Here is a 15804-nt window from a genome sequence, read left to right as displayed (position 1 = left end):
AGGGTTTTTTTAAATGTAATCCTTTTATCTCACTTTGTTGGCAATGCTTATTCTCTTTTCCTTTCTCGATTATTATTAGGAAAAAAAAATCAAAAAGTAAAATATTTGTGCCTAATGGTTCAATAAAACTACGGAAAAGGGTCAAAAATGCCCTTAAACTATGTGAAATTGAATAAAAATTCCCTCCGTTCATAGTTTGGTCCAAAAATGCCCTTAAACTATGCGAAATTGAACAAAAATGCCCCTATCGTTACTTTATTGGGTCAAAAATGCCCTTTTCCTAATAAACATATTGTTTCTTTTCTTTTTAAACATATTTTTTATATAAAAATATTAGTTTTTAAAGAAACGTTTTCTTGTTTCTTTTCTTTTAAAACCTTTTTAACTAATAAAAAAGTGAAAAGTAATTTTTTTTTTCTTCCTAATCTCGTTTCATCAATTAAAATAGAATTACCCTATGTAATTTTTTAACTGCTAATATATATCATATATATAAGATCATGGTAACCCCATCTTTAATTTTCGCTTAGATAACGATAAAAAAAAACTTCCTATTAAAATAGGAAATATTTTTATTTTTTAATCTTTTTCAAATTAAAGTAGGATAAGCATTTGCTGTTGTAATCCTTGGTTTAAAAGTTAAAATGAAAAAGGGTCAACAAAAACTCCATCGACGATAACTTAAAGATATTTTGTGATTTGAAGCAATATAATAAATTTCTTGATTTATAGCACTATGATTGTTGTATCTTAACTTTAAAAGAAGGATAGGTAGAAAAAAGAAGGAATTATGCGAAAGTTCAAAAGTTGAAATAGAAATATTTGTTACCTTATGTATGGTTAAAATCTTATTTTAGTTAATTAAATCTCAACAGTAATTTCAAATCATGACACGTGTCGTTATTTAAGTTAGAACTTGGGAAAATGGAGAGGAGGTCATGGGCGCATCCGTCCCACTTTTTGCATGCATTATAGCTAGTGTATAGTAGAGCTAATTGATAGTAGTATATGTTACATAATAATATACCCAAATTAATTAAACATAGTATATTATTTTACGCTATTTAAACAGAAAATAAAACTATTTCTGATTTTGTTTGAAGATAAAACCTACATCAGAAAAAGATATATGCTATTCTTTTTTAATCATCTCAATCATTTAATTTATCTAATTATATAGGAGTATTTGTTTATGCTCCTCGCTTATCCTCCATCCTTTGGTTTTCCCTCAAATGTAATACCAAATTTTAGTCTTCTTTTCACTTTTTTTTTTCTTCCAAGAATTCACCAATAAACAAGGCTTGAAGGTGCAAATTAGCAATTTGGGAGTGGTTAAGATTTCTGGAGATCGTCAAGTGGGGTAATTCAAGAATTAGATTTTATAAGGAGTTCCCAATACCAAAAGACTATAATACAGATGAAATCCAAGCAAGACTTGCAAAAGGTTTTCTCAAGATTTCATTTCCAAAGAAAGTTACAGCCCCTCCTAAAGCAGATGAAGAAACAATACCAACTTTAAAAGAGGGATATAATCCTACTATCTCCATGAAAGTAGAGGACAAAACATCAAATAAATCAAGAATATCGAAGAAGATCACGAATATGAGTGTTGCAGCAATGGTGGTTGCTGTGGTTTCTGCCATCACTAGTTTTACTTACTATGTGTATAGGTCTGCAACAGTTGAAGAGTAGTTTTAGTTATCTATGCAAGAAATGAGTTGGGATCGTTGTGGTGATTTAAAATGTGGTGTAAATATTTTACGAACATTTGAGAATTTCTATTAGATGGATTTGGTTTATTCTTTAAGATTCCGTTTGGACTTGCCATGCAAATTTAATTAGTCTATAATTCTACTAAGTGATAAATGTACTTTTAAATGCTGAAATTGATTTAAAAATAAACAGTTATATTGGGATCGATAGGGCGGAATAATCGAAATCGAACGACGAGAATCGACAAAAAAAAAACTATATTAAAAGAATAATATTTTAATATATATATAGTCTGTATGAGAAAACTAATATAAAAAACATAAAACCTATTGAGAGAATAATCTCACCCTAAACAAAACTCTTTAATGACTGTATTGTCGATGGTACTATGTTGTGTATAAGAAGAAAGTATTTTTTATTTATAGAAGTCCAAAACTTTCCTCCAAAAAAAAGGATAGATATGGTAGAGTCACTTTTCATTGAGGAAATTTAAAAAAGAAAACCTTTTTGAATTAAAACACAATTGTGGTATAATTCAAATACGGTAATAAATTCAGGATAAACTCTAACAAGTTAGGTGCATGAATATAAGTACTGAAGTTAGAAAAAAAAAAAAACATTGATGTGTTTTGTAAACAAATGATATTCTGTTAAAAATATTCATATATATAAAGTGACATCATGTTAAAAGAAGCGAAATATCTTTAAATCTATTAACATAGTAAAGAAACTGATTACTATAAGATTTTTATTTTTTTCAAAATACAAAACAATTTATGTTTCAATTTATCTTGAGACGAGTGTTGGTCCAGCCAGCTGGTTCCCTTCTTATAAAGAAGTACCACCAATGAATATGTTTTGCTTTTCTTTTAGATTTAACAATCAGCAGGATACCCTATTATTTTATAGCAAGTCTCTTTCAAGCGACCCTTCCGGTTACAAAATTCACACTTCATTAACCGGTAACAAGTATACCTCGTATGGTTAGTTCACATTTAGATGAGTGTATACGCGTCCTATTTGTGTATTATATCACACTAACAAAGAATTTAACCATAGTTAAGTGAATAAATTTTAAAAATTATTCTCTAATTTTGGTAAGAAAAAGATATTCCCCATAAATTTTGATAACAACTAATTTCATCAAAAATTTTAATATTTTAATTACAAATTACAACTGTATAACATTAAGCTAAAAGGTTTGGGTTACACTTTTTCAACACATCACGAAAGCCCTAAAAAATTGTGAGATTCTTGTATGGGTCAAATTAAACATAAATCGACTACTGTATTCTGAAGCAAAAAAAAAAAAAATGGTTATCTAAAATATTTTGAAACAGAAAATAAGTCTGGTTATTTAAAATATTTTTTATCTTGTTTTTGTGTGTGAAATAAAAGAAAACCATATTCTAAAATATTTTTTGAAGACTAATGTTTATCAGGCCAAACAACACGTTATCGGTTCATGTTCTACAATTTTAATAATTGCATATAATATAAAGTTAATGATATGGCCAAAATTTATGGGGAATATCTTTTTATTACCAAAATTGGAGATAATTTTTAAAATTTATTCACCTAAGTATGGTTAAAATAGTTGTTATTGGGATATGTCTGAAACCTTTAAACTTGTAACACATTTCATTCATCTAAACGCCACATTCGTTGAAAATATATGAAGGCAGAACAATGGAGAGGAGCCAGATCCCCTCATATGTCCTTTTATAGGGCAGGAATCACATTCAACATTATACATTTTCTTTGCTTTAGAAAATGACCCCTTTTGGATGTTAACAATGTTGTAGACTGAACACTGTGATTTCTCCATTGTCCACCAGCAATCAATCTGCGGCTTTCATCTCGAAGGATCGTAGCATAAGCTTGGTTCACATTAGGCAAGTTTGTTTTTGAAAGAATTTAACTACATTTAAACCCATAAGCAACTGATACAATTGTTGATATTGAAGATGCATCACAAATTCTTTTGATTTTTCACAACCACAAGAAAGTGGCATAAGCGAGTCATATTCATCCCCAAGGCCTTTCAGGCGAGAAAAATATACAAAAATAGGAAAAATACCTTGATTCAGATTAAAGATTTCACGATGCAGGTGATACATTAGAGATCCATTCACCTGGTCAAACCTTTCTTTTAGATCTAGCCATGTAGGTTGAGCACTTGAAGAGAAGAGTATTTCATTCCGCAATTCCTTGCTGGCATTGCACATAATCCAAAAGTGACGATTGCATTACACTTTCCGCAAACCATTTGCAAATCTGGTTCAACATCATCCTTCGTCAAAGTACCATCTACAAGGTAGAGCTTGTTCTTTCCTAGCAGGGAAAGCCTATAGCTCGACTCCAAATAGCGTAATTGTCCATTCCAGAGAACAAAATCCCAACCGAAATTGAACCAGGTCCATCTCGAGGATACAAGTACAACGGATGATTGTGATCAATGATCGAACTCTATCGGCCATGAAACTAGGGATTTGCACCACATCTGAAAACTAAATTTCTTTGATTGTTCTCTATTATCTTCGAAGAAATTCCTAAATTCAGATGATATAAGTTCTGATACCATGTGTTTGCACAAATTTTTATTGATCTCAATAAATCAAATTAATATACGAGCATGGACGAGGAGCGTGTGAAGATAGAAATGATGAGGAAATAAGAGAGAAAGATGAAAACAGGAAGCAAATGATCACCGTAATTGCATAATGAAAAATCTAATGAACTATACATCTTTGTACATGTATATATCAATAACCAAAATAGTAAGCCTAATTAAGCACCCTTAACTGACTTAATAACAACCTAGTCACCTAAGAGAGAAAATGATATAATTACCCATGTAGGCTATTTACAAAATAACCCTTGCAGTTACTAGGAAACTGCAATACAAGTAATACCGTTACAAAAGCTATAGGTGTGAAATCCTTTGGCAAACAATGATCGTGCCCTTTCTATTCACTAAAGTTTCGTAGTGCGTCTTTCCATCTGACCTTGAATAACCTAATTTATTATAACAGATAACTTTCATAGGCCACACACGTCAGGTTAAGATCGTCTTATACGAGAATTAATTCCAATTTGGTTGCCATTTTGTATGTATAACAAGAATGCAGGGGGTGGATATACAATGTCCGGTGTGGGTTCCCGAGAACCCAGTAACTTTTATCCAAATCTTATATTTTATATAGAAAAATTCTTTAACTGATATAGTTTTGTTATCCCGAAAACCAGAATCAAAAGAACCCGATGGCTCCACGGAAAAGTTGAACCCGCTTCAGGTTTGGTCTTGTAATCGGAGAGGTTCTACCACCTTGGCCTCGATTGAATTCTTCACTTTGTATTTTTCCACAGAATAACACTCCAGCCAAATAAAAACACCATACACATCCCAATTTTTCAAACCATAAGTTCTCAAATCAAGGTTTTCCATGTCTTTGCTGCTAGATTTCTTCAATATACTTTCTCATTCTTTTATTTTTAGTTTCTCTCTTATATTTTGTTACATATTTTATTCTATGTTATAACCATTGTCGTGACCCACCTCCTGCAAAAAGAAATTGTGTTTAAGTGATTTGTTACTCTGTAAATATATATCATCTGTTTTTATAAAATTAAAATCACGAGGGGTTATTTCATATTAATCAAAAAGAAAAGGGTCAAACAGCAAATAAATAAAAGTGCAAAAACGTAAAAAGAAAAAAAGGACAATGAAATCTGTAAACAACTAACATTTGAGAAGTTTCCAAATTTAAAAGTCGTCTCTCTCTCTCTCTCTCTTCTTTGTCGGTCCTCTGTGGGAAACTATTTGATCTGCATTTCTGATGGCATCCGCTGTGATTTGTGTCTTTTGTAAAAATATATCAAAAATCAGTACTCATTTCTTGGCTATTACTATATGTATTGTTTACCGCTAAAAATGATTTTAGGATTCATAGCTGAATTTTTTTGTTTAGTAGGATTAAAGACAAGTGAATAGTATCCGTTCTCAAACTCTTTTGAACACAATAGCTTGGTATCAATGACTACAAATGATCATAATAGTGAAAGAAAACTGATCGTAGATAATATATGTAAAGATGTTGTTCAAGCCTCAAGAGTAAAAATAGATATCTTTCAAGCTCTCCTTGAGAGAAAAAGTTGCTAGGGTTACAATTCTCAAAGATGAGATGATCCGGTTCCTTCCCCTAGAAAGTATATTTAACAATGCCAAACCTAGACTTTTCAATCCTAAAGTACAATTAATGTGACGTGCCACAATTCAAACGTTCTCCCATGCTACGGCGCCTGACTCGAGGCTGAAAGATGTGATGTTGGTTTGTGGGAATGGAATCCTGCTGTTCTCACGACCCAACCGATGAGTCGTGACGAGTGCCTTACCTCTATTGACCAAGCACCCCTATACTCATACTTGAACATCACTGACTAACTAGAGGCCCATATGACTTATTACCGAACCATGCCGACTCATACAAGAACAACATCAAGAACTATGCATCCACTCGTCAACTATCCGTGCATATATGCATACATATATATATATATATATATATATATATATATATATATATATATATATATATCGTACATATATATATATACGGGAGCCGACATATATATACAATGTTCATATATATAATAGATATATATATATATAGGACGGGACATACATATATGCATGTACATGTCAAAATGGATATATATATATATATCGAGTGTAGCGCACCGACTATATATATATAGCCGGACCGTATGTCTACGTGTATATATATATATATATACATATATATATATACATACATATATATATATGTATGTATATATATATATATGTATGTATATATATATATATATATATATATATATATATATATATATATATATATATAAAGGCCGCTACATATCTTGTACAACAAAGAATGGGAGCCGACAAGGCTACATCACGTGCCAACTACATACATCTGCTTGCTGCACTCTAATGGAATAAAATTGTAGAAAGGACGGATGAGGCCCCGCCATACCCATATATGTATGTACATCTCAAAATGGCATACCAAAATGGACACAGCCTCCGGATCCAAGTGGAGCGCACCGAGCTAATGCCGAGGTGAGTCTCATTGGCCCGGATCGCCTATTCTGTCACTGCCGAACTCGCGAGCATGAAGGCAGGCCCCCCTTCCCCCGAGCAATAGGGGAGTCAGTACGGATAATGTACCGAGTATGTAAGGATAAGAACAATAATATATATAAGATCATGAAAGACATGCGAAACATGGAAGCGAAACTCAACATCTGAATGCATTTGTGGCTGAACATCTGGGAACATCTGCATTACTCTGTATAACTAAAAGTGCCTCTAAGGGCGTATGATGTGCATAGGTCATAACATAGCTGTTAGTGCCGAGGAACGTTCAACCCGATCCATATATCATATGCTAGTGCCGAAGAACATAGCCCGATCCATATATCATATGTTAGTGCCGAGAAACGTACGGCCCGATCCATTAATCATCATCATCATCACTGTGCACCACCTGATCAGGTGGTAATGCGTATATAACGTCTATCCCTTTTCCCATACCCCATATACATATAATATACGCGAATATAACACCTTCTGGTCAAGGTTCAATATGCATATGTACAATGAATGCAATGCATAAGTATAATGTGTAACTAGAACTCTCGGAGTGACATAAGGTCGTACTACCTCCGATAGACATCCTTTGAGCTAACATCATCAACATATGAATCTCAGGACCCAAGGACAGAAGGAGCAATCATAACAAGGGGTATAGGATCATCAAAGACTGAGGTACTCCTGGTGCTTCTAAGAGTAGAGTAATATGGAAGCTCGTTTATACGTTGTTCGCTCATATCATAAGATCATGCCAAAATGAAAGAAGGGACAGCCTTAACATACCTTGGAGCGTATCTAATCGTCCAACGTCTACTTCTCGAGCTCATAAGTATACAATCAAGATAACATAGGCCACAATTCAAGTGCGAAAGGAACTTAACGAATCTCGGACAATATCTCCTTCATAAACTTAATAATCCCTCAATTCCCCATTCAACCAAAACATCAACAACAACACCACCAACAACAATATCAATACTTACATATCAAAACATAATCGAATCTATTCCAAATCCTTTCCCAAAACATCCCCTAGATTCAACTCATCACTTTCATAACTATAGAACCACTAAAATTCTTGATAAATAACTCAAACACAAAGGTAGGAATCCTATACATACCTTGAAGGGACTAGAATACCAAGAACCAACTTCAACTCAAACTTCCAAGCTCCACAACTTCAATGGAACCCTAGGGACAACCTTCTTCTTCACTAGCTCGGGTTTTACGGGGCTCAGATCTTGCTAGAATTCCGCTAATATGATGGAAATTGTAAAGGGAAAATATGTTAGGGTTTTCTCTAGTTGGGAATGAAAAATATGAGGAATAAAATGTGAAGCTACATATATACAAGTGGAACTAGAAAGTTCCAGTGGGGCGGTTTGACGAGCGGGTCGATGGCCCGTCGACGACATATATATAAGTGGAACTAGAAAGTTCTAGTGGGGCGGTTTGATGAGCGGCTCGATGGCCCGTCGACACGTAGATGGCCGTCGACTTGCACCATCAATCAACCACCTGGAGATTCAGAGACGGTGGCTTGTCGACGGCGTGGAGTGACGCATGTCGACGGTCCGTCAAAGGGGACTGGTTTCCTGCCAGTTCCCTGAGTCATTCCAACTCGCGCCGATTCAATTTGTTTAGCTTTTAATCCTATCGTATGGAAAAGAACGCATACTTATACTTTGGTACACATGAGGTAAGGCACGTAATATCTCAAAAACTCGGGTACGGATCTCCATACTAGCGGTATAAACCATCCATAAGCCAAGGACTTTCTTGCGATGGAAACGAGAGGTGTAACAGCTATGATGAGCCCCGGGCTCTCTCATGCTTCCCCGAAAGATCCCTTCCAAAGACTTCACCCTCTTTTCTCAGGCACAACCGGTTCCTCGAAGCCCACAAGCCTCCTCTTCTCCATGGCGCTCTATCAGGGCGCCATCTTTTTTTACTATATTTCCCCAATACAGATAGTCCCCCACTTTCCAGCATCTTTATTTCACAAGCCGAAAGTTTCAATTCCTGTGCAGAAATATAGTTGAAACTTTCCCAACATTTCATCGGCGAGACGTTCTATCATAATGGCATTAAATTCCCTCCTCTACTCATTCAACGGCGTCTTTTCAATCATACTGATTAGCGTTTCATGACGATGCGTGACTCTTTGATTTCTAGCAGTAATGATGACTACTTCCCTTATTTAAACCACGCCATGGTTCCGACACAAGTATATTTGTCTCTCTCACATCTCTGATCCCTTAAGTTAAATCTCCACAATTCTCGATATTATACCATCTTTTCCTTTCCCCATTTTAGCAAGAAACTTATAGCAGCAATGGCATCCTCGTCATATTCTTCTGCTTCCAACCCTTCCTCCGTTTATCCTTCAGAAGAACATATTGATATGGTATTCAACATGCCCAACCGCTGACCAGGAAATGCTCCGGCATCGTCATTACCCAAGAAGTAGATATCGGTTACTTCCTCCTGGTTTCCAATACCATAGGGATTTCCGCACTGTCCATCGCCAGGAGCTTGTGGATGGCATCAACTCTTTGATTTCTGATAACATTCTTCCCAAGTGTGGGAAGATTGCAACTGGGGCTCAAAGGTAGAAGTTTGGGCAATAGGAACTAATGCTCGAATCTCTCATCACACTGAGGGTTTCTCCATGATTTCACCTACCCATTTACCATGGATTTTGGGCTTCCTGTTTATGAATTGATCGAAGCCTTTTGTCACCACTACAGAGTGTGTTTAGGCCAATTGACCCCCAAGTGTGGTGACTGATCCATTCTATCTAGCATTTGGCTGACCGGGCTGGTGATTTCTCTTGACCATATGATCCATATCTACTCCCCTCACATGTTCCGGAGGGATGATTCACTGCACCACCAGGTGCCTGGGGTTTGATCACTAGCGTTGAGGATGCTTCGACCGCGGATGGTATAATAGATTTGTGGTTCGTACCGAACACCTGCAGTGCCCTCATCCGAACCCTTCCCCAAAGTCTGGAACACTACTCATAAGTTTCTCCATGCTCTCACTCAATCTCTACTCATCTTGACTATGTCTAACATCAGCCACCCTGAATGAACCACAACTTATGCACGGAATCTTCGGGTGGGTGATGGACATTTTTGTTACACCTCGAAAAAAAATTGTGTCATTTGCGTTGGAAGTAAACTAACGTAAGCTCGGAGAGGTCATGGAACCTTTATAAGATTAATGAATACTCTTAACAAGTGTTAAGCAAGTGTCTAAAGGTTCCGGGATCAAGCAAATCGAAGAAAATAAGTTTGTCAAAAATTTGGAAAAAAGTTGGCAGAATTTTGGATAGAAATTTTGGGTCAAATTTGGAGGGGTATATCTCCAGGTATATCAGGATTTTTAAGGTGTTTCAAAAGCCTAAAATGAAGTTCGTCGAGTCTTGTTTCCAACGCAACAAACCGTTCATCGATACGACATCGGAGTAGAGAGTTATGGGCATTTTTAAAAGGACTGCTAGAAGTTGCGAATCTACGCGGAAATTCTAGAAACCTCTTAAAAGGTCCATTAAGTTTGGCCCACTAGCCCAAACCGAATTGGGCTGCTATATATATATCCCTTTAAGTCATCTAAATCACCTAATTTCTTACCATTTCTTATCTCCATCCTTCTCTAGAGCCTTCCATACTTATCTAACCATTATAAGAGAGTTATTGACGATTCTTGAAGGTTCTACAACATTCCACAAGCTTCCATACCATTGAAAGAAAAGATCAAACATCAAAACCTTAAGATAATCTATGGAAGATTATTATTCTTGTTTCTCTTCAATGTTGTGATGAACTTGAGCTTGGGAGAAGTTGAGTGAGGTGAAATTCTTCTATTATAAGGTATGGTCCCCATCTTATCTATATGATTGAGTTGGTTTAAAGGTTTAATAAGTCTTGAAAAGGAAAAGAATCAAAGTGGAGAAGTTACAAAGTATTGAATTGAAGATGATGACTATGGCATGAATTTGAAAGGAGATTTTGGATTAATTTGAGATTAAATTGAATATAATTCTTTGATTATGATATTGTGGATACTGTTATGGTTGGTTGAGAAATTGGGAAAAATATCGTGTGAGATGTTTTATGGAGTATAGTGGTGTTGATGATGATGTTGTTGATATTAGTATTGTTGTTCTTTGTTGTTTTGTTGGTATTGTGATTTCGGGCTTGGGATATAAACAGGGGAGATGCTGCCCGAATTTCGGCAGATTTTAAAAGGAATTAATTTGAAGGCTTAAGACAAGCATATGGCGATAAGCCTAATAATAGTATAAATTTTCTTGAATATAGATATACGAGCTTGGAAGGATAAGCGTTAAGTAGTAGGAGACCGCAAAGGTATGTTAAGGCTAAACCCTTTCTTTCTAAAGGCATGATTCCTTTCTTATGAACATATTCATGTTTTCCATAACATCCTTATTCCCAAAAAGCTAGAAGTTCATGATTCTCAAAGTTTTTATGATGCCAAAGATAGATGTTTTCTATGATGATAAAAATGATGTTGATGATCTTATTTCTTACGATTTTAAAGCTTACGATTTTATTGCTATTATGAGATTATGGAGTTGTCTCATGAGTTCTTGATTTTATCCATTGTTGTTGATCTCACCTCATAATACTTGTTCCTTCGAGGTGAGATATAACGATGATGATAATTCCATTTCCAATGCTATCCAAGTTCATCGTTCTTAATACTCTCACGACACTATTGATCTCATCTTAAGCTAGTTGATCCTTTAAGGAAAGATATGGTGTTAATGATAATGATGATGATGATGTGCTTTTATTTATGTACTCTTATATATGTATATATGTAGTCATGTGTGACACCGAGTCCCAAAAGGGCCGGGTACGGATAGCACCGAGCCTTACTACGGCCGGGTACGGATATTACTGAACCTTACAATGGTCGGGTACGAATAATACCGAGTCTATATGGCCGGGTACGGATATTACCGAGTCCAAAAAGGGCCAGGTACGGATATGATCGAGTCCCGAAAGGGCCGGGTATGGATATGATCGAGTCCAAAAAGGGTCGGGTACGGATATGACCGAGCCTTATTGTGGCCAGGTACGGATACTACCGAACCTTACTATGGTCAGCTACGGATAATACCGAGCCTATATAGCCGGGTACGGTATTGTGTTGTATTGTATGGTATTGTATGGGTACGCATGTGGATATATGAAATGTTTCTTCTAGAAAAAGGTTAGGTGGGCATGATGAATGTCTTAAAAGGTATCATGAGGTATAAACGGTTCTTTTATCTTACGCTATTCTTCCTACTTTATCATGTTACCCTTCATGCCTTACATACTCAGTACATTGCTCGTACTGACGTCCCTTCTTGTGGACGCTGCGTTCATGCCCGCCGGGTACAGTATTGTGTCATATTTAACAATGCCAAACCTAGACTTTTCAACCCTAAGTACAATTGATGTGACGTGCCCACAGTACAATGATCTCTCATGTTGTGGCGCCCAGCCCGAGGCTAACAAATGTGACATTGGTTGGTGGGAATGGAATCCAGATGTGATGAGCCCTCGAGCTCTCTCATGCTTGCCCGGGAGACTTCATCCTCTTTTCTTAGGCACAACCGGGACCTCAGGGCCCACAAGCCTCCTCTTCCACATGGCACTCTATCAGGGCGCCATCTGTTCGACTGGATTTCCCTAATACATATATATGAACTTGGAATTATTAGGAACTCATACACTTTAAATCTTGGATCCGCCTTTACAAGAATGTACAAAATGGAATATAACCTGATTGTGCATGCGTTAAATTCTCAAAGTTTATATTCCAATGTTCTTTAGGGATAATATCTCGTTAACCTAATTATTTTTACTATACTATACACTCCACGTCTTAACTTTTTGTATTTCGTTCATTTTATCAGTAGACGTATCAACCCACATTGCACCACATTTTGTCTCATCACGTTTACCTGATGTATTAAACAGTATTCAACTGACAAGCATATGAAGCAAACATGGAATTTCTCTTTGCCCTACAAAATGGACTTCACCATGTTCTCAAAGAAACAACTCAACCAGAAAGCAACATAACTAGAAACAACTGTCCCTAAATTAAGGAACCTAGTTTTAGTTGATACCGACACGATCTTTGATCTTCTCCTATTTATGTAAAGGATTTGGAGAGAAGCAACTTATTGCACTTGCAGCTGTTAGTTTAAAAGAGTTCTTCACGTAAAAGTTAAAAGACATTTCTAATGGGAGCAGCTGGAGACCGTTTTGAGCCATCTTACGAGTGGCTACGTGAACAAAGACATGACCTTCTCTTAGTTCATCTCCCACCTGGTAAGAAATACTCCCTCCGTCCCATATTAGTTGTCCACATTATTAAAAATATCCGTCTCAAATACTTGTCAATTTACAAAATCAAGATAGAATTAATTATATTCTTCCTATTTTGTCCTTAACATCAGTTGTTTTTAAAAGTAACCAATATTGACTAGAGTGCAATTTATTGAAGGGAGATAAGAGTAATGTAGTAAAAATACACTTTTATTTATGATTTCTTAAAGAGTGTGTAAAGCGGAAAGCGGACAACTAATATGGGACCGGGGATCATATGAGTAATATAATTCCACATCTTTATTTTGTATGTCTGCATTTTACGATACGAGAAAAAAACATTATATAGAAGGGGCATCCAAATTTCGCGAAAAAATTAATATTACGGTGCAAAAAAAATCTAATCAACTTGCAATTTTCTCAATGTGAATTTTACAACTTGCAAAATTTAATCAAATACTTACGGTGCAAACACTATAGAAGCGCATCCTATTCATTGTTTGCCACTTTCCAGTTAACTTCTTGAAATTTTTGTTTCAGCAGACAAAACAATATTTATATACTCCCCTTTGTTTCATTTGATGTGATTTAGATTGACAGTGAGAATTTTTTTTTAAATTTAATTGCCTTAAGCTAAGAATATATGCAATATACTAAAATGTCATTTGAATCTTGAGATATTAAAAATAACATGTCAGATGTTAGAATTAAAATTTTAAAAAAATATTAAACATAGAAAGTGACATTATTTTTAAACACATAATAATAAAAGCAAGACACATAATTAAAACATAGGGAGTAATATGTTTTTTCTGCATATTCTAATCAGTACAAAATAAAAAGCGCTCTATCCGTGGCACTAATCACTCTGAAAAAATGATAATGCTAAACGTGACTTCTAAGCTACTTCATGCCATTCTGCAACATTTAATCTGTGGTCCTCTCATTATATCGTATTCCTCTTTTACAACTATTATTATGGTCAAAATTATTCAAATAAAACTACATATATTTAAGCTTCTTTTTCAAGTTTAACAGCCACATGAACTTATTCTTTTCTTTGCATTGAAGAATTCAAGGATAAAGAAGGATTGAAGGTACGAATCAGCAGCTTTGGAGGCTTAAAGATTTCTGGTGATCGCCGAGTTAATAGAAAACGATTGACATTTTTCAAGGAATTTTCAGTATGGAAGAATTATGAAACAGATGAAATCCAGGCTGAGTTTGAGAAAGGCGTTCTTACGATTACATTGCCAAAGAAAATTACTAAACCAAACCTAGATGATGATAAAGAAAAAGGATCAACCGAAGCATCAAAGGAATCAAGATTAAACAAGTTCACAAAGGTGGTTTTGGGTATTGCAGCTGCGGTTCTTGTGGTTACTGCCCTCACTGGTTTTGCTTACTATACTTTTACGTTTACAATAACTGAAGACTAATAAATAAAAAAAATTATGTAATTTGACAAGAATGTACGATTGATATTGACGAAAGCACGCAAGGGAAAAGTGGTCAATCCGGTTTAGGAGATCAATTCCAAATATCAGTCTTTGTTTTGGACATAGAAAACTTACTTTTAAGAAATAAAGCTTATTGTTTATTATAAACGCGTATACGTAGTCGGCAAGTAATAATATATAAATGAAGGATCGTTTTCACGTGGACTTGTGATAAATTACTAGCTAAATCAAACAGTTATAAATTATCGAGCCAAGAAAAGGTTCGAGTTGATTTGTTTTGATTAACTATAGGGAAAAGAGTCAAATGTACCCCTCTACTTTCTTTTATTAGCTAACTTTGCCATCCATTAGCAATAGTGTTCGAATATGCCCCAGTCATCAATAAACTGCACACATTTGCCCCTCAATTGGACGGATTCCCCCAAATCAATCAAATTACCCAATTTCACTTAAATTACCCGATTTTAACCCAACCCGACCCGATCCAACTAATTAATTTTAACCCATACAAAATAACACCCAAATACAAATATACAATCCCATTTTTCCTTCTCTCTGGAGTTTTTAGGTCTGTGTTTCAATGGTTCTGGGTGGTGGAACACGGGTGTCCGATGATGAGTTGTCGGTGGAGCTACGGTGACCTGTTGCGTGCTTGTTATACCTCGCGTTTTCAGAGCATAAGTATGACATGTACCTCATCGTAGTAATGGAGTGTCGGAGACGTCCCATGATGTTTTGAAAGGCACAAACCATGGAAAGTACGTAACAACGAAGAAAAGGGTAAATTACGACCTCGTAAGTCGTAATCGGAAAGAGTATTTTGAAACACGAGAACATGGCCATTATTAGTATAATGAATGACAAATATCATGTATGGAGAGTTTCGGAATATTTCGAGATCGAGTAGAGTGAAGAAAATAAGTTCGACGAAAATTTGGGAAATGCTGGGCGAATTTTTAGTCAACTTTGGGGGCGCATATCTCATAGTATATGTGGAGTTTTAAGGTGTTTTAAAATCCCAAATGAAGTTCGTCGAGTCCGGGGCTTGTAATGCAACAAACCGTTCATTGATAGGACATCGGCGTAGAGAATTAAACGGGGCCCCCCCGGGAAATTACAC

General features: G+C 35.6%; 1 protein-coding gene and 1 long non-coding RNA gene across 2 annotated transcripts in view; both read left to right on the top strand.

Annotated features, from left to right (window-relative positions):
- LOC132033832 (uncharacterized) overlaps window positions 1-1807 on the top strand; it is a 21771-nt gene extending 19964 nt beyond the window's left edge. The window contains exon 4 of the long non-coding RNA XR_009408882.1: window positions 1282-1807. This is a non-coding gene — a long non-coding RNA (uncharacterized LOC132033832). The remainder of the gene's footprint in view (window positions 1-1281) is intronic.
- Window positions 1808-13139: 11332 nt separating this feature from the next.
- LOC132034896 (22.7 kDa class IV heat shock protein-like) lies at window positions 13140-14663 on the top strand. Its single transcript, XM_059425233.1, has 2 exons — window positions 13140-13227; window positions 14296-14663. The coding sequence occupies exons 1-2, from the start codon at window positions 13140-13142 to the stop codon at window positions 14661-14663; spliced, it is 456 nt and encodes a 151-aa protein (XP_059281216.1).
- The last annotated feature ends 1141 nt before the right edge of the window (window positions 14664-15804 follow it).

Source organism: Lycium ferocissimum, chromosome 10 (genome assembly GCF_029784015.1).
Source record: "Lycium ferocissimum isolate CSIRO_LF1 chromosome 10, AGI_CSIRO_Lferr_CH_V1, whole genome shotgun sequence".
Lineage (NCBI taxonomy): Eukaryota > Viridiplantae > Streptophyta > Magnoliopsida > Solanales > Solanaceae > Lycium > Lycium ferocissimum.
The sequence above is the reverse complement of the archived record's forward strand: the minus strand, read 5'-3'. Positions and strand labels throughout refer to the sequence as shown.